General features: G+C 33.3%; 1 protein-coding gene across 1 annotated transcript; it reads right to left on the reverse strand.

Moving 5' to 3' along the window:
- Positions 1-23506: 23506 nt before the first annotated feature.
- LOC149248327 (mannan endo-1,4-beta-mannosidase 1-like) lies at positions 23507-26750 on the reverse strand. Its single transcript, XM_089458402.1, has 5 exons — positions 25850-26750; positions 25506-25700; positions 25298-25420; positions 24600-24793; positions 23507-24314 (listed from the first exon to the last, which is right to left on the reverse strand). The coding sequence occupies exons 1-5, from the start codon at positions 26171-26173 to the stop codon at positions 23864-23866; spliced, it is 1287 nt and encodes a 428-aa protein (XP_089314528.1). The 5' UTR covers positions 26174-26750; the 3' UTR covers positions 23507-23863.

Below are 26750 nucleotides of genomic sequence, written 5' to 3' on the forward strand. Positions count from 1 at the left end.
TACTTTAGTGCATGTAGTATTGCCAACATTTCCTTCTCATAAATAGGTTTGTGTGAATACTTTCCTTTGATTAAGTGACTTTCAAAATCAATGGGTCTTCCTTTTTTCATTACAACCACACGAATTCCATTTTCTAAAGCATCACATTCCACAATAAAAGTTTTTGTGAAGTCTAGCGTAGCTAAAACCGGTGCTTGGCACATTGCCTCTTTAAGATGTTAAAATGCCTTCGTTGCTTATGGAGTCCAAGAAAATGCATCTTTCTTCAGTGATGATGTTAGAGGTGTCGTTATTCTCCCATAATTCTTAACAAACTTGCGATAATAACCTGTCAACCCGAGAAATCCTCGAAGATGCTTTATGATTGTGAGGTTTTCCATTCCTTAATGGATTTAATTTTGTTAGGGTCTACCTTAACACCCTCATGAGATACAATATGACCCAAATATTTCACCTCCTGTACTGCAAAGAAACATTTGGAGGTTTTTGCATATAATTGTTTCTCCTCCAAAAGTTTGAACACCATTTCAACATGTTGAACATTATCCTTCCAAGACTTGTTGTAGATTAGTATATCATCAAAAAAATATTAACACAAAATCTCTAAGGGTTTGAAAATGGAATTCATCAAACCTTGAAATGTGGAAGGTGCATTAATAAGGTCGAAAGGCATGACTAAAAATTCATAATGACCCTCATGAGTTTTGAATGTTGTTTTTGGAATTTCTTCAGTCTTCATTCTAATTTGATGATATCCTGAACGCAAATCCAACTTGGTGAAGTAAATTTATCCGTTTAATTCATCCAACAATTCATCAATGGCACAAATGGGAAATTTATCTTTAATAGTGAGCTTGTTTAAGTCCCTATAATTTGGACACATATGCCATGATCCATCCTTCATGTGCACCAATACTACTAGAGTAGAGGAAGAACTTTGACTAGGTTGAATTATACCAACCTCTAGCATTTCTGCAACCATACATTCAATTTAACTCTTTTGGGCATAAGGATATCTATATGGCTTGATGTTGGAGGAACACTTCTTGGAATCAAGTGAATCACATGATCATGATCACAAATAGGTGGGAGGAATTTGGGAGTCTCAAACACCTTGGAATGATTGTCTAAACTTTTTGGAGATCTAGAGAAATGGATGATTTCAATGTTTGAACCCCTAGAGAGCATAATTTTGCAATTACGCCCCATTGTTATTTCTTCAGAAGATTTGTCATGCCATTAGAGCTGATTATCTTTCTTGGTTTCCCTGTGATGGCCCTTAATTCAACTTCTCCTTCTCAAAAAAAAATTCAAGAAAGTTCTTGAAAAGTGAAGGCTATTGTCCCCAAATATTGTTACCATTAGACTCCTAGTACAACATCAGCACCACCCATTGGAATGGAAAGCATTGGACTATTCAACACATATTCCCCCATGGTTAGTTTGATATTATGGCACTTTCCAAAACAATTTATAGTTGCTCCATTTGTAACCATCACTTGACACTCTGATGTTGGATATAGGAAGAAATTCAATTCCTTGGCTATCTTACAATGAATAAAATTATGGGTACTACCCGAATCAATCAACGCTATTACCTTTTTCTTCTTGATATATCCTTCTATATTGAGAGTTTGAGAACTGGTAATTCCTTCCAATGCATTACAAGATATGGTCGGGTTCGTTTCTTCTTTCTCTGGAGTTGGTTCCTAGTGTATATTCTCCTATTTTGATGTTTCTTGTTCCTTTTCTTCCTCCTCTTCACAGTCTATGTAGATTAATTTATTCTCAGCACACTTATGACCTTTAGTGTATTTTCTATCACAACTATAACAAAAACCTTTCGCTCTTTTTTCCTCCAATTTTTGTGGTTTCGAGCTTGTTGGTTTTGGAAGACTATGAGCAAAAACACTTCTATCTTTATAGTTGCGAGTGGTATACTTCTTTGTTGCCATAATTTTGCTTTCAACTTTTCTTGCCACCCTGAATTCCTTCTCCAATGAATCAGGTTCCCAAAGGCGAACCAGATGTTGGATGTCATATTTTAAAGTCGCTATGAATACATCAATCCTATGCTCCTCTGTAATATCAATTACACTAATATTCAATTTTTAGAAGTCTTTAATGTGCTCTGCTATTGAACCCTTTTGTTTGAAATTAATCAATTGTCTAAAGAAGGTGTTTCTTTTTGTATATTCATAGTGTGTTGTCATTTCCTTCGTAAATTGACCAGGTGACAAGTGGTTTACGAGAACAAATCCATCTATACCATACAAATTGATTGGGTTGTAAATATAAATATGCAATACGTACCTTTTGTGAGGTTTGCACATCCTCTAGATCAAAATATTGCATCATCTGTAGTATCCATGTTACCATATTCTTTCCATAAAACTTCCTCATATCTATATTTGTAATGTGGTGGTTATTAAACCCCACATTGGAGTCTCTAAAATCATAATTCATATTCCTTTTGTCCTCATCATGATTTTCATGGATTACCTTGTCACCAGCGGGAAGCCTTTCTCGCAACAATTTTGTCAAACCTTCCTTCAAAGCTTCCATGTCTGATTTCAAACCATCCAGCTTAGCTTCCATGTAATCATTCAAACCTTCCATGTCTGCTTTTAAACCATCTATGTTGCCTTTTAGTTCATCTTTGGTTTCTCTTTGTGAGAGCGAAATTTGTTGCACTTGGTCCCGTAATTTTGATATATCATGCCGTAGAGCCTTCTAAGGGGTTAATGGGTGTAGAATTATTTTTCTTAGGAGGAATTTTAGAACCCAATATAGATATATATGCTTCAATATTCCCTTGGAATCACTTCAAACTGGTTTTTTAAACAAAATTTATGCAATTTTTTTTATAAAAAATACACACATTTTTCTTTCTTTTAGGAGCTCGATCTTGAAATGGTTGTAACTCTGTAATTTTGGATCTCCAAGTTCTGAAATTCGGTCCTGTAGTAGCCCTATGAGTCTTATTTCCAACCCAATAAGTCAGACCAAGATTGTATACTTCAAGAAAGAGTTGTGTGCAATCTCCCATGATGACCTGATTATAGACTAGTTCAGTAGAGCGAACTTGTATGGAGTTCCACGTGTCATTGTTTTAACCTTCGGCCCTGAAAATGATACCCAAAAAAACTACAGCCCGTCCTATTTTAGTAAATTTTTATGAAATTCAAATCTGATGCTCAGAGAGAAAGTTATGATGATTTTCCCTAGATCACCTATTTAAGATGGAATTCTGGAGCCTGCAAAAACCCTAACTTCCTCGGATCATATCTCCGAAAATATGGCGAAATAATATCTGAAAATGTACACACAGTTCACAAATATTTCGGTTCCACGTGGTTGAAATTTCAACTTCTGAATCTTCGAAGAAAAAAATTTATAGCAAAAATTCCACAATCCCCTCTTTGAAGAAGTAAAACCCTAGAATCCAAAGCTTTGATACCAAATGTTATGCAACCAGCTCACAAATAGATAAATCAACAACTTAAAATTATCCTCTTCGAGGGGGAAAACTCCTTTACATTACATAAATGAACAATTATTGGATGATACAAATGACAAGACCTCCTTTGTATATATAGGAGTCTAAGGGGTCACCATATAATCAGAGCCTACATAACAATAATAATGTAAAGGCACAACATAACAATAGTGAGCTTCTATGGGGCACAACAATAAAAATATGGGAGCTACATGGGCACAACAATAACAATAAGGGGGATACACTAGTATTATAGGGACCTAACATATTTAACGACATTGTTTTTTATTTAGAGAATATTTTGTTTTTATTTTAAAAGGAACATGTGGCAACTCTAGCATTAAAGAAATTTTGAGGTCTAAAATGGGCCTCAAAACAAAAATGTACAACCAAAATCAACTTTATAAGAACCAATAGGATACAAGATGATAATGTCAACCATGGGAGATGATTCATCATTTTTGGGGTAAAAAAGTAAAAAGATTAAAAATAAATAAATAAAAAAAAAACTATTTTTTCAACTCATATTTTCAACTTATCTCCCTATAGTTTTACTCAATTTTGAGTGGAAACACTCGTTGGATGCATAATTTAATTTTTTATCCAAGGAGTACCCATGTTTCATACTTTCAAGGGACATTGTTAGATGAAAAATGAGAAATACAAAAAAAATGTGATTGCAATCACATTTTTCCATGTATTTCTCATTTTTCGTGTAGCAGGGTCCATCAAAAGTATTGAACATGCATACTCCTTGAATGAGGAATTAAATTTTGCATCCAGAAGTGCCCCCACTCGAAATTTGAGTAAAACTTTAGGGAGATAAGTTGAAAATAAGAGTTGAAAAAATAGTTTTCTCATTTTTCCCTCTAAAATTTGGTGATGTAATCTAATCTTATTTTATTATATCCGCTATTATTTTATAATATTCCTTAGGAGACCTAGTTTAGACTTCAAAATTTCTCTAATGGTTTAGCATGGAAGGAATTACTCATCTCCTCTATACTGGCTTTAGAACAAAATTAATTTCTAGGGGCGTTTACCAACCATTTAATTTATATGGCCATGCTAGTATTATGTGTTTTTCGCAATATTTATTTTTACCTTCCTCTTCACATATGATGACTTCATTTGTAAAATTTATATTTCTTGTTTTATAATTTAAATTTAGGAGAGACTTTGGAGTCCTTTCCACAAGAGGGAGGGACGTTGTTTGAGGGAATCATTGTCTTTCTCTTCAGGTTGAGCAATTTAAAACTATTGTTATTAGCCTTCGCTACACCCTAATTGTTGGTACCCTCTCCTGGAGCTAATTTCGCTTAGGTTGGATAGGTTGGGCCCTTACCTTTTTTCCCTACTGGATTGCTCTATCATGGTTGGTTGTTAGTCTGATTAGATGGTCCTATTCTACTTTTGAGCTATTTCCATTGATCTCTTTCTTACACCTACTTCTATTGCTCCTCGATCTTCTTTTTGTAACCTATAGCAAAAATACCTTGCACTTAAAAGGAAGTTAGTCATAATCCACCTCTTATATATGGACCAATTATCTAAGTTGATATTTATTGCGACTAGAAGCTCTCTGTCCAAATCTACTTCCACACAAATCTTGGCACAAGAAAACAAACCTTCCAAGTTAATATATGTTGTTGCTAAAGATCAAATCTTTGTCTTCCTTATTCTCGAAGAAGAAGGTATAAAACCATCTTTCACAAAAAGAAGAGGAAACTTAACCCTTTATCATTGGCTACCAATTTTTACTATTAGTCAATGCTTCAAGGAGCGTGGGGAAGGCCATATCCCCATGAACTAGACCACTAAACATCATTTTGGAAGTTTAAGAGCCCTTCTTCTAGACTGAGAAGCATTCATCTCTACCTTCGAAATATCCTCAAGCTTTTTGACAAAGCATGAGAGCTTTGTCTTCTGGAATTTCAGCTTGCTAGAAATTAAAGCATTAAAGGCACTATATCAGGTGCCAACAAAAAGGGCAAGAAAGTATTACCAACAAAAAAGGCGGGAAAGTATTGCAAGAACCCTGAGAAAACCTAAATTTAAATATATACATTTTATTAAATTATTTTTCTATTTCACAAATTTATAAACTAAGCATCACTCATAAGTTTAAACTAACTAAATTAATAATAAGTATAAACTAATTAATTAAATTAATTATTAGAAAAATAAATCTTCCATTTAACATTAAAACTAACCACAATTTAAATACAACCATTTTTAACTTACAAAAAAAAAACCTTTTTCAACCAACCTCAATATTCTTTCTTTATAGAAAGTGAACGCATGTTGTCAACAAAAGGAAGGTTGGAATGTTGGCATTAAAGCCAAAGTTTGAGGGAAATAAAATTATTTGGTCGTTAAGACAAATCCGATTTGGTTCGTTAAAGTCTAGGAAGATTCCCAGATTCCGTTAACTGACAGTTATCAACTTCCGTCTCACAGATGTGGCAAGAAGAAAGAAAGAAATTATTTTAACATCCATGAGGCAAAGATAGCCTATGGGACAGATTGCTTCTTCATTTGCTTGATCTATTCGTTCCTTTTTCTTTGAATTTTCAAAATAAATGCTCCAAACTTCTCGACAAACCCCTCACTAAATAGATTATCCCAAGAGCTGGCTACCAGCATATCTGCATAACTTTCCCTGTTGTCTTTGAAGGCCTCGCATTCTAAAATGAAATGTTTTTCTATTTCCACTTTTTTGAAAGAACAAAAAATGAATACTCTTTCCTCCCACACTTCCTTTGGCCTTTTCCAGTGCCCTGTTTCACAACGGAGTTGATGAGAATTATTCCTTAACTGAGAAATAAGAATTTTGGCTCTCCAAGAGATATTGGCCTCTATGTATGCTTTTGGTTGATGACTATGAGTGGGATTAAACACTTCAATATAATAATTTATCTTTCTTCCTAGCTCCTTATCCCAAGTACACCCTTGGAACTTTTCCATAACAAAAGCTTTTATCTCTTTGTTGCTTATGGGACACGTGTTCAAGCAAATACCCCATTTACTAAACCATTTGTTATTTTGCTGCATCCAAGTTTTTTTCTCTTGCACAATCTATCATTAAAGACAACCTTAGGCCATCTACCCTCTTCCATTTGCTCAATTTTTTTTAAATACCTTATGATTCGCACCATAGCAATTGCTTCAATAGGAGCAGTCCATGTTTCACTTAACAAGATATCATAAGGAACTGCACTTTTAATCTTAAATTTGTTTCTAATCAAACGCTTTTGAATTTTCTCAATTTGTCTCCACTGCATGTCGGATCCACTGCTGGCCCATAGTTCACAACCATAGAGAATCACCGGAATCACTAGAATCCCAAAAAGATTTTGAGTGGTTTTCTAGTCCCGTAACACTGCCTCTCTACACCTATTTTGAAAAGCATAAAATTCTTTCCAACCCCCCAAAGTTCTTTTCTTTTTACAACCATTCCAGCTTAGATTTTTTTTGAAGTCAATTCCAAGGTATTTGTAATCCGCAGCTTCTTCTAGAATGTTTCCTTCAAAGTAGAAATTATTCTGGTTATGTTTTATTTTATTAGAGAAGACCACTACTTTCATTTTGCTGATATTGACTTGCATCCCCACACTTCTACAAAAATTCTCAAGGGATAGTAAGTTCTCTTTCAAACCAAGAGTCGATTTAGAAATCAGAATAAGGTCATCTGCATACAAAATAAGCCTTATAACAAACTTGCCCAAATAGATACCATCACCCCCTTGCGAATTTAACCACTCCTCAAGCTTGTCGATATATAAACCAAAAAGGGTAGGAGACAATGGGAAACCTTGCTTGACCCCGATATCGCTTCTAAAACTTTCAGAAATGTTTGCTAAAGTTCTAATTTTGACTTTCACCTCTTCATACATCCTATGCACAACTACCCTCAAATGTTTAGGAACCCTAAGTTCCTCCATTCTGTGTCAAATCTTATCCCTAGGAACCAAGTCAAACGCTTTTTTGAAATCAACAAAGCAACAAAAGGCTTCTTGCTTTTTCTCCTAAACTTTTTCAATGATGTGCCTTAAAGTTATACAATGATCAATTGTGGAATGTTTAGGTCTAAAACCTGCTTTCCCTTTAGTACGCTTATCTCTTTCTTCTGCCCACTTGCTAATTTTTTTTCTAGCATGCTTCCAAATAGCTTTGCAAACAAAGGGTTTATCATGATGGTCCTATAATTGGAGGGATTATTGACGTCACCACTCTTGAAAAGAGGTATTGCCAGACTAGTTGTCCAATATGTGGGGAGCCCTTGTTGTATGATGTTGTCGAAGATTTTTGTAATGTGAGGTGCAAGAATCTTTGAGCCCCACTTTAGATATTATGCTTGGAGTTCAACTAAGTATTTTGATTTTCCCACACCCAACTTCTTAATACCCATCTCTACCTCTTGTACCGTGAAGAGTCTAGTATCAGTGTTGACCAAGGGGAGAGGGTCAACCTTGGGAACCTTCTCATAGAGTTGTCTTGCATAGTCAAACCATTTATAAGTTGTAATATTATTTCTAATTTGTATCTTTTTTGGTTGGAGCTCCTTCCAAAATAATTTGGGATTATTTTTCCCAAGGAAGATTAGTTCATCCCTCCTTGAAACCATGAAATCGGCCTTTTTCTTACTTAATAATTGCTTGTAAGCTTTGATATTTATGTTATCCTTGTTTGAATCTTTCCACATTCTCCTTGCGTTTTTTCATTCCTCGTCAAACCAAGCATTAACCGGAAAGAAATTTGTTTCAAACTTCTTAACTTTTGCTCTTTTGCACTTTGTAAGTGTGCATTGAATTAAATGTGTTAATTCATGACTATGAAGGTTGTGAATTGTAATTTTCTCCTTCTCGAAGAGCCTCTCTAGTGTCATTTTGAATGTATTACAATTTCCTGGACCCTGTCTAACAGGTCACCTCGAACTCATCTTGCAACATGGCATATGAAGTATTGATTTCACATTTGATGTTACGATTAACTGCGCCGCATCTGTTGGCGTCTACAATGATGATCCGCCACTCAAGGCGGATTCAGGCCCTTAATTCTTTCAATTTAATTAACAAATGAAGTCTATTTTGGTTTCACACAATGATATCACTGCATGGATTAGTCATACGATGGAACCTTTTGGCCTTGAAAATTTTTTTTGGGTTGATTTTCTACGAAATTGAAGTAAAATTTGAGGAAATTGTTGAATTTACATCATCTGAGTATTTTAAAAACAATTAGGGTATTGAACTTATTTTTGTATTTAAAAATGTAATTTAAACTCTGAAATATTGGGGTTTCACAAAAACAAAAACAAAAACAAAAAAAAAACATTTTTTTGGATTCTAGTAAAAATAAGTCAAAAAGTTGTGTAGTTAGACCACATCTATTTGAATTGCATTCTAAACTATATATTTCAAGGTTTTTTAAATTCTAAATAGTGGCTATGATAATGGAAGAAATAGATTAATCAATGGTTATCAATATTTAAGAAATCCGTTGATTCTATATATCCTGGTGTGTGTCAAGTTTAGATTTTCTTAAGTTAGACACACTAGTATATGTATGTTTAGATTTTTTAAGTTAGACACACTAGTATATGTCTGGTGAATTGATAAACACTTAATAATAGTTCATTTAATGAGGTTATTGATGTATGTATATTGTTGGATCAAGTTATTTCAAATACAATGGTAATAATAGTGCATTTAATGAAGTTATTGTTCGAATGTACATTGTTAGATCTGAAACTATTTCCAATGCAATCGTCTACATCATCTAGATCCAACAATCTACATCCCAACAACTTACTAGTACTCCAAATCACTACAAAAAACCAAATAATATAGGTTCTAACTTTAATGGGTGTAAAATATTTATATATTTTTTCAAGAAACAAAAAAGAAACACTGAAATAGCACCATTTCAAATGAAAACAAAGAAACAAGGCATGTAGGCCCTCCAAAGAACCCCGTAGGGAGCACCAGATATAGCCAAACAACGGGAAATCAATAATAACTATGTGGGTCATCAAATCCCAACAAAAATATGAAAGAAAGAGGGGCATAAAGCTCGCAAACAATACCCAAATGGGTCACAAAATTGTGTCACCAACAAAGAAAGGCACCATGGCAACACAAGAAGATACTCTAACCGATAAGAAACATTTGGTGATGCTCTGACAAGCCTTATCACATGTACACAGAAAAACCAGGCACAACGACCATCAGACAAAACTCTAAACCTAGGCACAGGCCGCTAAAAGAAATCCCAAAAGAATAGCCCAAAATCAGTCGACAAAATAACAAACAAGGAAGGCATCAAAGCCCGACAGAAAGGCTGTGAAAACCTCTCAACGAAGTGGCTTAAACATCAAACAAAAAAGGGCAAGAGCGATGGCGGAAAAAGACAGGATTGCAAAACACTATCCTAAGTAGCAACGAAGCTCAGACCATGACACTGTCAGGATCCCTAAAAAAAATAAAACCACAGTAGAGAAAGGAGGCAAGAAGCCACCACGAACCCTGAACACCATAGAGAGCCCTGAAATAAATTCGTTGCCCACGCATTAAGAGAAGTAAATCCCCAACTACATTTATGGAAGGAAGCACAAACCAGAGGCCCAGGCCAGCTAGGGTTCACACCCCAATCCTCATCTTTGCAATTATAGAGTTGGTATGAGACTCAAGAGTAGAATGTTTGTATAATGAATGAATGAATGAATGAAAATGACTCAAGAGGGAAAATGTTGGTATATGTGTGTAGGAAAGTATTTAACTTTCCAAAATTGGTTTCCATCTATCAAACCAAGGGGCCTAACACATGTTTAACAAGACAAATTGATTTAAGTAGACTAATAAAATGCTTTATTGATTACCCTTATTAAAGTTAATTAGTGTATTAAAAGTTAATGTATAAGTGTAGTCAAATAAGGTCAACTATGGTCAATATAATCACTAGGATTATAATCTGATTATTGTAGAGATGTTTTTAGCTTTTGCAAGTCTCGGGATTCAATTTTAACTATAGATTTTGTTGTAGTTAGCATAGATATAAGTTAAATGCATTCACCAAGATGTCTTATTCATATTTTGTGGCCAAAGCAACATATTTTATTTTCTCAATAGGAATATATTTTTCTATTATGTCTACAATTCCCTTTGTCTTGACAATTGACATATTTTCATTTGTAAATGAAATACATATGTGTTTGGATATCAATGTCGAAGGGTTATTGTGCTTCCATTATATCTTGTGTTTTTCTTTCATAACTCTTGTTCAAATTGTCCATACTTTATTGAATTTCCATCTCGTCTTTATCTTGAGATAGTTTTCTTCCCCTTCTCTAGAAGATTGTGTAGATTTTTGGCCAATGGAAAGTGATGAATTTAGTGGCATGGGATGAGCTTATGGCATTTGGATATTAATGTTTTATTTTGTTCTTGAGGAAGTATTGAGAGTTTAGGACTTTGTGGGTGCACTTCTAATTAATATGAGTAAGCAATAGCTTTCACATTTTCAATGGGCATAAATATCATGCCATCCTACAAAGGTCACCCTTCAAGTAAAAGACAATGAATAGGACATCTCTGTTCCACCAAAGTCACTCAAGATTTGTACCTAGCGCCACCCATTTTTCTAAAGTATAGGGACATACATGATCATAAGCACAAACATGATCATATCATAGAGACATGAAGTTTACTAGAGGGAAATAACAATATCTCACTTTGATAAACTTGACAAACCATCATTTGTGAGATTCAAATATATTCCCCTTGTCACATTATCACCAATGGCAATTTTTTGTTCCATTTTTTATTTGTTTTTTTAGATTTCAATTTACTTCATTGCATCCTTTTGGATCTATTTAATTTCCCTCCTTCAGTTTTGGTTGGTTTATGGAACAATTTCAAACTAAATAATCATAATCATGAAATTGACTACATTAAAAAGAAATTTGTTCATAATCTAGTTTGGTCATTTTCTATTTGTTTTTATTATGATTTCTTTTAATATATTATCATCCTACAATTCCAAAAAAAGAGTGTAAAATCTATGATGAGGTTTACAAAACCCCTCCTTATTTTATATTTAACTTATTTTAATTATATATAATGTTGATAGATATAAATAGAAAAAATTAAATAATCAAATTGTTTTCCAAAAAATATATTTTATTTTAGATTATAAATTAACTAATAACCTTTCATTTCATTCATTAGTATTAATAAATTTTATTAAATTTGAATTAATATTAATAAATTTTATTAAATTTGAATTTATTTTTATTACTATTAATGTTATGTATAAACTAACTTACATTATCATAAGCACAAACGTGATCATATCATAGAGACATGAAGTTTACTGGAGGGAAACAACAATACCTCACTTTGATTAACTTGACAAACCATCATTTGTGAGATTCAAATATATTCCCCTTGTCACATTATCACCAATGGCAATTTTTGGTTCCATTTTTTATTTGTTTGTTTAGCTTTCAATTTACTTCATTGAATCCTTTTGGATCTATTTAATTGTCCTCCTTCAGTTTTGGTTGGTTTATGGAACAATTTCAAACTAAATAATCATAATCATGAAATTGACTACATTAAAAAGAAATTTGTTCATAATCTAGTTTGGTCATTCTCTATTTGTTTTTATTATGATTTCTTTTAATATATTTTAATCCTACAATTCCAAAAAAATGAGTATAAAGAAATCTATGATGAGGTTTACAAAATTCCTCCTTATTTATATTTAACTTATTTTGATTATATATAATGTTGATAGATATAAATAGAAAAAGTTAAATAATCAAATCGATTTCCAAAAAATATATTTTATTTTAGATTATAAATTAACTAATAATCTTTCATTTCATTCATTTATATTAATAAATTTTATTAAATTTGAATTTATTTTTATTACCATTAATTTTATGTATAAACTAACTTACACTATCATAAGCACAAACATGATCATATCATAGAGACATGAAGTTTACTAGAGGGAAATAACAAGACCTCACTTTGATAAACTTGACAAACCATCATTTGTGAGATTCAAATATATTCCCCTTATCACATTATCACCAATGGCAATTTTTGGTTCCATTTTTTATTTGTTTGTTTAGCTTTCAATTTACTTCATTGAATCCTTTTGGATCTATTTAATTGTCCTCCTTCAGTTTTGGTTGGTTTATGGAACAATTTCAAACTAAATAATCATAATCATGAAATTGACTACATTAAAAAGAAATTTGTTCATAATCTAGTTTGGTCATTTTCTATTTGTTTTTATTATGATTTCTTTTAATATATTATCATCCTACAATTCCAAAAAAAGAGTGTAAAATCTATGATGAGGTTTACAAAACCCCTCCTTATTTTATATTTAACTTATTTTAATTATATATAATGTTGATAGATATAAATAGAAAAAATTAAATAATCAAATGGTTTTCCAAAAAATATATTTTATTTTAGATTATAAATTAACTAATAACCTTTCATTTCATTCATTTATATTAATAAATTTTATTAAATTTGAATTTATTTTCATTACCATTAATTTTATGTATAAACTAACTTACATTATCATAAGCACAAACATGATCATATCATAGAGACATGAAGTTTACTAGAGGGAAATAACAATACCTCACTTTGATAAACTTGACAAACCATCATTTGTGAGATTCAAATATATTCCCCTTGTCACATTATCACCAATGGCAATTTTTTGTTCCATTTTTTATTTGTTTGTTTAGCTTTCAGTTTACTTCATTGAATCCTTTTGGATCTATTTAAATGTCCTCCTTCAGTTTTGGTTGGTTTATGGAACAATTTCAAACTAAATAATCATAATCATGAAATTGACTACATTAAAAAGAAATTTGTTCATAATCTAGTTTGGTCATTCTCTATTTTTTTTATTAGGATTTCTTTTAATATATTATCATCCTACAATTCCAAAAAAAGAGTATAAACAAATCTATGATGAGGTTTACAAAATTCCTCCTTATTTTATATTTAACTTATTTTGATTATATATAATGTTGAAGAATGTAAATAGAAAAAGTTAAATAATCAAATCGTTTTCCAAAAAATATATTTTATTTTAGATTATAAATTAACTAATAATCTTTCATTTCATTCATTTATATTAATAAATTTTATTAAATTTGAATTTATTTTTATTACTAGTAATTTTATGTATAAACTAATTTACATTATCATAAGCACAAACATGATCGTATCATAGAGACATGAAGTTTACTAGAGGGAAATAACAATACCTCACTTTGACAAACTTGACAAACCATCATTTGTGAGATTCAAATATATTCCCCTTATCACATTATCACCAACTGCAATTTTTGTTCCATTTTTTATTTGTTTGTTTAGCTTTCAATTTACTTCATTGAATCCTTTTGGATCTATTTAATTGTCCTCCTTCAGTTTTGGTTGGTTTATGGAACAATTTCAAACTAAATAATCATAATCATGAAATTGACTACATTAAAAAGAAATTTGTTCATAATCTAGTTTGGTCATTCTCTATTTGTTTTTATTATGATTTCTATTAATATATTATCATCCTACCATTCCAAAACAAGAGCATAAACAAATCTATGATGAGGTTTACAAAATTCCTCCTTATTTTATATTTAACTTATTTTGATTATATATAATGTTGATAGATATAAATAGAAAAATTTAAAGCAGTTGTCTATAATGAGATTTTTTGAAGCTTTTCCGGTGAGTTTTTCTGGTCAAAATCTGGTAGCAATTTATTGGAATAGCAAGTTTGATAGCTAGTTTCTACACAATCAAAATGTCCCAGGGGTTTTTCAGGGTGCTGAATCCAAATATGCAGTTAAAAACCCATTTTAAATAATACAAATCAAGATTTAACCTCAATTTTTTCCGCCGGATTCCGTCACCGGAATCTCCAAAAAGTCGCATTATAGACAACTCCAAAATTAAATAATCAAATCGTTTTCCAAAAAATATATTCTATTTTAGATTATAAATTAAATAATAACCTTTCATTTCATTCATTTATATTAATAAATTTTATTAAATTTGAATTTATTTTCATTACCATTAATTTTATGTATAAACTAACTTACATTATCATAAGCACAAATATGATCATATCATAGAGACATGAAGTTTACTAGAGGGAAATAACAATACCTCACTTTGATAAACTTGACAAACCAACATTTGTGAGATTCAAATATATTCCCCTTGTCACATTATCACCAACGGCAATTTTTTGTTCCATTTTTTATTTGTTTGTTTAGCTTTCAATTTACTTCATTGAATCCTTGTGGATCTATTTAATTGTCCTCCTTCAGTTTTGGTTGGTTTATGGAACAATTCCAAGCTAAATAATCATAATCATGAAATTGACTACATTAAGAAGAAATTTGTTCATAATCTAGTTTGGTCATTCTCTATTTATTTTTTTATTATGATTTTTTTTAATATATTATCATCCTACAATTCCAAAAAAAGAGTATAAACAAATCTATGATGAGGTTTGCAAAATTCGTCCTTATTTTGATTATATATTAATGTTGATAGATATAAATAGAAAAACTTAAATAATCGAACTCTTTTCCAAAAAAAGAATATAAACAAATCTATGATAAAGTTTACAAAATCCCTTCATATTTTATATTTAACTTATTTTGATTATATATTAATGTTGATAAATATAAATAGAAAAACTTAAATAATCAACCTGTTTCCAAAAAAAATATAAACAAATCTATGATGAGGTTTACAAAATTCCTCCTTATTTTATATTTTATGACCTCATCTAGCCACTGATCTGAATAATAGCCTAAAAGATATGATAGTACAGTGACTATATGCCTTGTTCTATCTGGGAAAGTAGAAGAAGAACATAAGGGATTCTATAGAAGAAGAATATGGAGGATTTTTGCTAGGCATTTCATTCATTTATATTAATAAATTCTAATTTATTTTTATTAATGTATAAACTAACTAATTTAATAATAAGTATAAACTAATTAATTAAATTAATTATTAGAAAAATAATTCTTCCATTTAATATTAAAACTAACCACAATCTAAATGGAACCTTTTTTAATTAAAAAAAACAAAAAACACTTTTTCAAGAAACCTCAATATTCTTTCTAAGTGAACACACAAAACAAAAAGGAAGGTTGGAATGTTGGCATTAAAGCCAAAGTTTGAGGGAAATAAAATTATTTGGCCGTTAAGACAAATCCGATTTGGTTCGTTAAAGTCGAGGAAGATTCCCATATTCCGTTAACGGACAGTTATCAACTTCCGTCTCGCAGACGTGGCAGTGATCGGGACAAGTCCAACGAACCTGTCTGACAGGTCACGTCGAACTCACCGTGCAACGTGGCATATGAAGTAATGATTTCACATTTGATGTTATGATTAACTGCACCGCATATGTCGGCGTCTACAGCGGCGATCCGCCACTCAAGGCGGAGTGAGGCCCATAATTCTTTCAATTAATTTAATTGACAAATGGAGTCTCACCGTCAATACGTTATGGGGAATATTTGGGTTTGACAATGATTTGAATGTGGACTAGTCATGCGATGCAACCTTTTGACCTTGCAATTTTTGTCGGGTTGATTTTCTACGAAATTAAAGTAAAAATATGGGGAAATCGTTGATTTTACATCATGTGTGTATTTAAATAAAAGTAGGGTATTAAATTTATTTTTTATTTAAAAATGTAATTTAAAATTTGAAATATTGGGGTTTTAAAAAAAAACATTTTTTTGGATTTTAGTGAAAATAGGTAAAAAAGTTGTGTAGTTATATCACCCTAATTTGAATTTATTTTAAACAAGATGTTTCAAGGTTTTTTAATTCTAAATAATGTTTTTGATAATGGAAGTATTATATTAACCAATGGTTATTAATGTTTAAGAAATTCACTAATATGGTTATCAATGTTTAAGTAATTTACTGTAGCGTGTGTCAAGTTTAGATTTTTTTAAGTTAGACATACTAATATAGAAGAAGAAATTATTCTAACATCTATGAGGTTGAAGATAACCTATGGGACAGATTGTTTTGTTTCGCCATCTAATTCATGTATTCAACCATTTTCCTGTGAAGTCTCACAATAAACGCTCCCAACTTCTCGACAAACCTCTCGCTGAATAAATTATCCCAAGAGCTAGCTGTCAAAATATTTGCATAACTTTCTCTGTTGGCTTTGAAGGCCTCACATTCTAAAATGAAATTCTTTTATGTTTCCACTTTTGCGAAATAGCAAAAAATACATACTCTTTCTTCCCACACTTCTTTTGGTTTTTTCCAGGGCCTTGTTTCACAACGGAGTTGATGAGAATAAGTCCTTCACTGTACAATAAGAATTTTGTCTCTCTAAGAAATATTGGCCCCTAGGTACGCTTTTTGTTGATGATTATAAGTGGGATTATACTCTTCAATATAGTATTTTTTCTTTCTCCCTAGCTCTTTATCCCAAGTACACTTGTGGAACTTATCCATAACAAAAAAAATTATCTCTTTACTGTTTGTGGGACACATTCAAGCAAATACCCCATTTACTAAACCATTTGTTATTTTGCCGCATCCAAGTCTTCTTTCTTTTCCACAATATGTCATTAAAGACAACCTTACGCCATTTGCCCTCTTCCATTTGCTCATTTTTTAAAAATACCTTATGACTCACACCATAGCAATTGCTTCAATAGGAGTAGCGCCTGTTTCACTTAACAAGATATCATAAGGAACTACATTTTCCATTTTGACTTTGTTTGTAATCAAGCGCTTCTAGATTTTCTCAATTTTTTTCCACTGCATGTTAGATGTACTGCTGGCCCACAGCTCACAACCGTAGAGAATCACCAGAATCACTAAAAGCCCAAAAAGAGTTTGAGTGGTTTTTCAATCTCATAACTCTACCTCTCTACACCTATTTTGAAAAGCATAAAATGCTTTCCAACCCCCCAAAGTTCTTTTCTTTCTATAGTCATCCTAACTTAGATTTATGTTGAAGTCAATTTCGAGGTATTTGTAATCTGCAACTTCTTCCAGAGGTATTTGTAATATGTCTGGTGAATTGACAAGCACTTAATAATAGTGCATTTAATGAGGTTATTGATGGATGTACATTGTTGGATCAAGTTATTTTAAATACAATGGTAATAATAGTGCATTTAATGAAGTTATTGTTAGGATGTACATTGTTGGATCTGAAACTATTTCCAATGCAATGGTCTACATCCTACTAACTTCAGATCCAACAATTTACCTCCCAGCAACTTACTAGGACTCCAAATCACTACAACAAAGCAAATAATCTAGGTTTAAACTTTAATGGGTGTAGAATGTTTATATATATTTTTCAAGAAAGAAAAAAACAGCACTGAAATAGCCCCATTTCTAATGAAAATCAAGAAACAAGGCATGTAGGCCCTCCAAAGAACCTCGTAGGGAGCATCAAATATAGCCCAAACAACGGGCAATCAATCATAACTATGCTAGCCATCAAAACCCAACAAAAGTCTAAAAGAAAGAGGGGCATAAAGCTCACAAACAAGACCCCAAATGGGTCACAGAATTGTGTCACCAAAAAAGAAAGGCACCCTAGCAACACCAAAAGATACTCTGAATGACACGAAATAACGTTGGAAGATACTCTGACCAGCAAGAAACATTTGGAGATGCTCTGACAAGCCTCATCACATGTACACAGAAAAACCAAGCACAACGACCATTAGATGGAACCTGAAACCTGGGCATAGGTTGCTTAAGAAATCCCGAAAGAATAGCCCAAAATCGATCGGTAAAACAACAAATAAGGAGGGCATCAAAGCCCGGCGGCAAGGCCATGAAAACCTCTTAGCGAAGCGACTCAAACGTTAGACAAAGAAGGGCAGGAGCGGAGCGAAAAACAAGACTAAAAACAATATCTTGAGTAGCAACCAAGCTTGGACCATGACACAATCAGGATCCTCGGCAAGAATAAAACCGCAGTAGAGCAAGCAGCCAAGAAGCCACCACAAACCCCGAACACCACAGAGAACCCCAAAATAAAGTTGTCGCCCATGCATCAAGAGAAGTAATCTTCGACTACACTAATGGAAGGAAGCACAAACTGTTAGGCCCCTAGACTAATAGTGTAACCCCTTATTGTTATTAGTACAACCCATTTATTATATTGATGTACCCATGTAGTGCCCATATTGTTACTATTGTGCCCCATAGAAGCTCACTATTGTTATTATTGTGCCCTTACATTATTATTGTTATGTTGGCTCTGATTATGTTATGACCCCTTAGACTCCTATATATAGAAAGGAGGTTTTTTTATTTGTATCATCGAAGAATTGTTCATTTGTGCAATGTAAAGGAGGTTGCCCCCTCGAAGATGCTGAATTCTAAGGCGTTGATCTCTCTTTTGTATCATTTTGTGAGCTGATTTCATAACATTTGGTATCAGAGCTTTGGATTCTAGGGTTTCACTGCTCCAAACAGGTCATCGTGGCATTTTCGCTATAACTTTTTTCCTGCGACGTTTCAGAAGCAAACAAAAAAAAAAAAACCCATTTGAGAAGAATTCGCGCTGAATCTCAGGTCCGAATTTCAGAGCTTTTCGCGCTATATTTGCGGAAACATGATCTGAGGAACTTGGTCTTTTTGCAGATTCCTAAATTACATTCCAAACAAGTGACCTGGGGAAAATTGTCATAAATTTCTCTCTGAACATCAGATTGAAATTTCGTAAGAAGGTACAGAAAGAGGACGGACTGTAGTTTCTTGTATATATTTTTTAGAGCCAAAGGTCGAAACAGTGACACGTGGCACTTCATACAAGTTCGCTCTTCTGGAAAGGTCTATAATCAGGTCATCTTGGGAGATTGTGCATAACTCTTTCTTGGAGAATCCAATTTGGATCAGACTGGTGGCATTAGAAAGACGACACAGAGGGATACTATAGATCGCAAATTCAGATTTTAAAGATCCGAAAGTACAGAGTTACAGTCGTTTCAAGATCGAGCTTCTAAAATCAAGAAAAAGCAAGATGAGGAAGTTTGATGGCAAGGATCCGGTAAATTGGATACTTCAGATGGAGCAATATTTTGATCTACATGGTGTACCACTGTTACAAAAGGTATGTATTGCATCTTCATATTTAGAATCAGATCAATTTTTATGGTATGAAGGGCTTTGTTCTAGTAAACAACTGGTTACGTGGTCAATTTTCACGGAGGAAATGATAGCACATTATGAGGATACAAAGAGCAACACTTTCTTTAGAGTAACACCACAACAATTGGAAAGAGTAAAAGGGCTTTGTGACATAGTGGAAAGCAAAATTTTGGAAACCAGGAAGCATACCCCTCACAACTATAAAGATGGAAGTGTTGTTTCTCCTAGCCTTCCACAACCTACAAGGGTTACACCATAACAATTGGAAGAAAAAAGAGAAAAAGGGCTTTGTTACAATTGTGATAGCAAATGCACTAAAGGTCATAAGTGTGCTGAGAAGAAATTATTTTACATAGAATATGAAGAGGAGGAAGAAAAGGATCAAGAAACATCAAAACAAGAAGATATACGCCAGGACCCCACCCCAGAGAAAGAAGAAATGAATCAAACCATATCTTGTAAAGCATTGGCAAGAATTATCACTCCTCAAACTCTCAAGATAGAAGGACATATCAAGAAGAAAAAGGTGCAAGAAGTGAAAGATTACATCGAGAAAGAAGAAATGAATCCAACCATATCTTGTAATTCATTGGTCGAAATTACCACTCCTCAAACTATCAAGATAGAAGGACATATCAAGAAGAAAAATGTTCAAGAAGTGAAAGATCACATCGAGCATCAAGAAATGAATCCGATCATATCTTGTAAAGGATTGGAAGAAATTACCACTCCTCAAACTCTAGAGATAAAAGGATATATCAAGAAAAAGATTCAAGCAGTGAAAGATCACATCGAGCATCAACAACAAGTTCTCCAACTTTTAAAGGAAAACGCCACTTCGGTGCAAAATCAAACGAAACAACAGGTAGATCAATACTGTAGTGAAAAATGTTTTGATGTAGGTGAATGGGTATTTTTACTGCTACATCTCAAGCAAGCTATTTATGAGAAGGAAATGTTGGCAATACTACATGCACTTAAAAAATGGTGACCTTACCGAATGGGAAGACTCTTCAAGAATAAGGATGTGGAAGCATTGTTTTGTGCTATTTCTATTATCCAACTAAATTGGATAAACGAAGCAAGGGATGAATGGAAGAAGGACGAAGAAGTATGGCCACTTATTTAAAAGTTTCAAAAGATCCCAATTCAAACAATATTGCCAGAAATCGAAGAGGAAGGAAAAATCATATTGGAACTTGCAGCAGTCACAGAAACAAGAACCCGATAGCTACAAAATCGATCAATTTCAGAGTATCTCATCAAGTGGAAGAACTTACCCGCTGAAGATTCCACATGGGAGGACAAGAATTTTATACAGAAGCATCAAGAACTACTCAAGCATTGAGGACAATGCTTTTTGAAGGAGAGGGGCATGTTAGGCCCCTAGACTACTAGTGTAACCCCTTATTGTTATTAGTACAACCCACTTATTATATTAATGTACCCATGTAGTGCCCATATTGTTACTATTGTGCCCCATAGAAGCCCATTATTGTTATTATTGTGCCCTTACATTATTATTGTTATGTCGGCTCTGATTATGTTATGACCCCTTAGACTCCTATGTATAGAAAGGAGGTCTTTTCATTTGTATCATCAAAGAATTGTTCATTTGTGTAATGTAAAGGAGGTTGCCCCCTCGAAGAGGCTGAATTCTAAGGCGTTGATCTCTCTTTTCTATCCTTTTGTGAACTGGTTTCATGACACAAACCAAAGGCCTGGGGTAGCGAGGGTTCACACCCCAATCCTCATCTTTGCAATTATAGAGTTGGTATGAGACTCAAGAGTAGAATGCTTGTATAATGAATGAATGAAAATGACTCAAGAGAGAGAATGTTGGTATATGTGTGTGGGAAAGTATTTGACTTTCCAAAATTGGTTTCCATCTATCAAACCAGGGGCCTAACACATGTTTAACAAGACAAAGTGATTTAAGTAGACTAATAAAATACTTTATCGATTACCCTTATTAAAATTAATTAGTGTATTAAAATTTAATGTATAAGTGTAGTCAAATAAGGTCAACTATAGTCAATATAATCACTAGGATTATAAATCGATTATTGTAGAGATGTTTTTTAGCTTTTGCATGTCTTGGGATTCAATTTCAACTATAGATTTTGTTGCAATTAGTATAGATATAAGTTGAATGCATTCACCAAGATGTCTTATTCATATTTTGTGGCCAAAGCAACAAATCTTAGTTTCTCATTAATAATATATTTTTCTATTATGTCTACAATGCCCTTTACCTTGTCAATTCACTTATTTTCATTTGTATATGCAATTCATATATGCTGGGATATCAATGTCAAACGGTTATTGTACTTCCGTGATATCTTGTGTTTTTCTTTCATAACTCTAGTTCAAATTGCCCATACTTTATTGAATCTCCATCTCGTCTTTATCTTGAAATAGTTTTCTTCCCCTTCTCTCCATGATTGTGTACATTTTTTGCCAATGGAGGGTGATCAATTTAGTGGCATGGGATGAGCTTATGGCATTTGGATATTAATGTTTTATTTTGTTCTCCAAGAAGTATTGACAGTTTAGGACTTTGTGTGTGCACTTCAAATTAACATGAGTACACAATATCTTTCACATTTTCAATGGACATAAATGTCATGCCATCCTACAAAGGTCACTCTTCAAGTAAAAGACAATGAATAGGACATCTTTGTTCCACCAAAATCACTCAAGATTTGTACTTAGTGCCACCCATTTTTCTAAAGTATAAAGATATGTCACTCAAGATTTGTACCTAGTGCCCACCCATTTTCTAAAGTATAAAGATATGTCACTCAAGATTTGAACCCAGTGCCACCCATTTTTCTAAAGTATAAAGATATACATTATCAAAAGCACAAACATGATCATATCGGAGAGCCATGAAGTTTACTAGAGGGAAATAACAATACCTGACTTCGATAAATTTGACAAGCCATCATTTGTAAGATTCAAATATATCCCCCCTTGTCAGATTATCACCATTGTCAATTTTTAGTTCCATTTTTTATTTGTTTGTTTAGCTTTTCAATTTACTCCATTGAATCCTTTTGAATCTATTTAATTGTCCTCCTTCAGTTTTGGTTGGTTTGTGGAACAATTTCAAACTAAATAATCATAATCATGACATTGGCTACATTAAAAAGAAATTATTCTTAATTTAGTTTGGTCATTTTCTATTTGTTATCAGATTATTTTTATTATGATTTCTTTTAATATATTATCATCCTACAATTCCAAAGAGTACAATAAGGTTTACAAAGCCCCTTCTTATTTTCTGTTTAACCTATTTTGATTATATATTAACGTTGATAGATATAAATCTAAGAAAATAAACAATCAAACTGTTTTCCAAAAATTACATTTTATTTTAGATTATAAATTAACTAAAAACCTTTTATTTCATTAATTTATATTATATTTTTTTATTAATATAAAATTTATTACTATATTTTTAAATAAGTGTATTTTAAAATTATCTTGATAAATTTTATTAAATTTGAATTTATTTTTATTACTATTAATTTTTCAAATAGATATTTGTAAAAATAATTAGTGTATTAAAAAAATTATTTTGAATATTTTTTTTACCAAATTTTAAATAGACTAATGCAAATCTATTCCAAACACCAAAAACCAGAAACATTTTGAAAACATGAATTTGTAAACAAATGTATATTTTAAATTATACAAAACTACCTATTAAATTTTCCTCTCCAAATGGCCCCTGAAAATATTGATACCAAACCCAATCACCACCCACATAATTTTTGAAAAACCAGAATCAAATTCTAATGTACCTTTCGGTAAAGCTTAAAAGATATACCTTTACATAAAGCCATGGAAATTAAAAACAGACAACTCTAAATTCTCTAAAGGGAATAATTCCTCCTCTAAAAGAAGCCCCTGGCACTTTCTGCAACGTATAAATGCTTTTGACTGATAGCCCTACCCTGCTTGAATTACAGAGACAAATACATATTAAACTTTCGGATGGATGACTCTTGCCATCTCATATGGTAAAATACTCACCACCCATAATTTTTTTTCAAATTGAAAACACCTATCATACCACACTAGTGATTCTCTCATCATATCATTTAGGTTTTCTTCTAATCATCGACAGCAAGCTTCCAACACCTCAGGGGTGATTCTTCGGCCCTTTCCTGGGCCATCTATCCCTTCTATGTGCATGACCCCGCCTCTGCTTCTCAGACTCATTCAGCATTGTAAATATATGAGTAAGCTCAGCCAATTTATGAGACTGAGTAGAAATGAGAGATGCTGTGGAAGGATTCTGGGACAAGACAACCTCATACCCATCTCCATCTGAGCTCATTCCTTCTGTCATCAGCTGCCAAAACAGGGCTCCTCCCCCTGCTCCTCCCCATCTAGCAGAAGCATATATGTGTTCATAAACCACACGAAATACATTATCTCTCTGGCCCTCGTCGAATCCTGGGTCCTTGGATGATTTCCCAAACTCTGCAAACAGAACTGGCTTCTTCAGTATTTTGTTTGCATCGTCCAAATGGGTTGATATCCAATCATGTAGAAATGAAATCTGGGCATCCTCACTTGATCCTGCCAACCTTCAAAGTGAAATCACAGTTCAATTTATTAGTGCAATCTCATCATGGTTATATGGTTCAATTTATTAGTGCAATCTCATCATGGTTATGACCTAAATAGCACATATTTATTTGAAGTAAATGAATGCAGCAACAGATGTGACCCAATCAATCAATAACTCCGGTTGGACCCAAAACATATGCATAAAAAGTCAAGTCTGGGCCACAAATGTAAGGTTGAAAAAACAGACTTTATCAGTACAATATGATAAACAAAAAAAGAAATAGAAAGAAAAAGAAAAAGACCAGATATCAGGGTAGGAATGAACAGTTGCAAAATCAATTCCTGTGATTTGGTTATTGGTGATGAAATTTGTCCCCACAGAGAAGCCGGGATTGTTCCCTTTCTTGGACTCTCCATAAAATCCTTCCAAGCCAACCTCGAGGAGATGACTTCCATCGATGGATTTGACATGACTAGCCATTTCCTCTATCCATCCCTGTTTGCTCATCACAAACAAAAAACCACCACGTTTAACCCTAAAAGTCACAGACGATTATTATCAAAATAATTAATTATTAAAAACTAAAATTCTAAACAGAACCCAACCAAATTAGAACTTTTTTTTGTATGGTTCATGGACACCTGACATATCCGAGCAGATCCCTAGCCAACTTATTAGTAGACCCTAACCCCAAGAGCATAGAATAGACCCTAACCCCAAAAGCATAAAGGAGAATTGAACCCGTGACATCCCATTAAAAAAGCACGAGACTAGACCAATTAACCTAACTCTTAAACCTTAAAACTACCCAACTAAGAACCTTGAACAGAGATATTCAAATATTTACAAATGTCATAACTAGATCTTCGAACCCAACATTTATCTATCTTTCACTGAATCTATGCCAGAATTGGATTTTCATTTTCCAGAGTTCTGATCCCAAAAGAGGTGTTTAGGTATTATAGACCAGCTAGATCTGAAAAGATTTTGTTATCTGACCTGGATTGTAGCCCCCGAAGGATCACTTTGACAGCGAGGCTCGTTCATCAACTCCCATGCAAAGATTGTAGGGTCATCCTTGTAGGCTACTCTATTAATGGTATTCACTCTTGTCAATACAGTCTGCAGGAAAATGTACAGTTCAATAAATATATAACAAATGGATGCATATAACTATACAGAGACAGAGATTCATACACTCTGTTACCTTAACATGGTTCTTGTAGTAGCCTTTAACAGTGGGATTGGTGAAGAATTCATCATCAGAATTGAGATTCTGTCCCGCATTACGAGCCCATCTTACATACTGGGCCTTTCCTCCATAGTTGTTATAGTCGTTCACCAAGCTAAGTATAAGCCTGATGCCATACTTGTTGGCCTCAGAGACCACAAAGTCCAGGGCCTAACCATTCCAAAACAGAGAAACCAAAACAACCCAAAAAATCAGGAAAACAAACAATACCAATCAATCTACACACCCTAAAATAAAAACTAGAAACTAATGGATGAATGCCTTGAAGGTTTGATGTACCCAAGGGGCCATATACAGACCTGAAAGACTTGTTCATCATATACACCAGGTGAAGTCTGCAATGCCATGTACTGGCCATCGTTGAATGCCCAAGTCCTGGCAACATTGAGACCATGAGCTGCAGCTTGTGCAAAAGCAGAGGTAACCTTATATCTCTGTGTTGGATCTGCTGCCATAGCCATTAACCAGTAAGAGTTGAACCCATTGACAAACAGAGGATTCCCATTGACAGAAAAACGGTTGCCCTCTGTCTTCACAAACCCACTTCCTCTTGTTTGCTGAAGAAAACTGAGAAAGAGCAGACAGGCAAGGGCCCAAAAGCTTATCTGCCTGTCACCACCCATTTGATAAAAGAAAGTCCACAGGCTCAGAACAAAATACAGATTCCCAAATTTACAAGTTAAAACTACTCAACAGAGCCCTCTGCATCTAGTCAAGAGATTTCCAGACACTGAAAACCTATGAGAGTTTAAGAGAGGAAGAGCAGACTATATAAGGGTAAAGATATGAGAAATCATAGGCCTGTGAAGTGGATAATGAGCAGAGATGGAAGCAGAAGGTCGGTTTTGGAGGGCCAGAGAACACTTTTTGAGGATGGCAATACAGATTGCATGACTCATGCCACTGCTCCATCTATATCAGGATGGAGTAGCGGTGTAAACAAAGAATAACTTTGTGGGATGGGAAATAAAATGGAAGTGGAATTGATGCAAAGGTAAGGTCAATTTGGGAAAAGTGTATCAGGATTTCATGGAATGTAACTTTAGCCGTGTGTATGAATGCAATGCAACCAGCTTCTTGGGCTAGATAAGCGCGCAATTAGCGTCGGGGTCGGGGGAAAATCCGTTGGGTTGGAACTTGGAAGGACCATTTTTTCAGTAAAACTTGGAAGGACCATATCTCCATTGGGAAGCGTTGCGG

This window comes from Pinus tabuliformis, chromosome 7 (assembly GCF_031772625.1).
Source record: "Pinus tabuliformis cultivar Carrire ecotype Pingquan chromosome 7, CPIR1, whole genome shotgun sequence".
NCBI lineage: Eukaryota > Viridiplantae > Streptophyta > Pinopsida > Pinales > Pinaceae > Pinus > Pinus tabuliformis.

Coding starts and splice junctions, on each gene's coding strand:
- LOC149248327 (XM_089458402.1), bottom strand. CDS start 26,173: ATGGGTGGTGACAGGCAGATAAGCTTTTGGGCCCTTGCCTGTCTGCTC. Junction 25,421..25,505: donor ACTACAAGAACCATGTTAAG/GTAACAGAGTGT, acceptor ATTTTCCTGCAG/ACTGTATTGACAAGAGTGAA. Junction 24,315..24,599: donor CATTCCTACCCTGATATCTG/GTCTTTTTCTTT, acceptor TTCACTTTGAAG/GTTGGCAGGATCAAGTGAGG.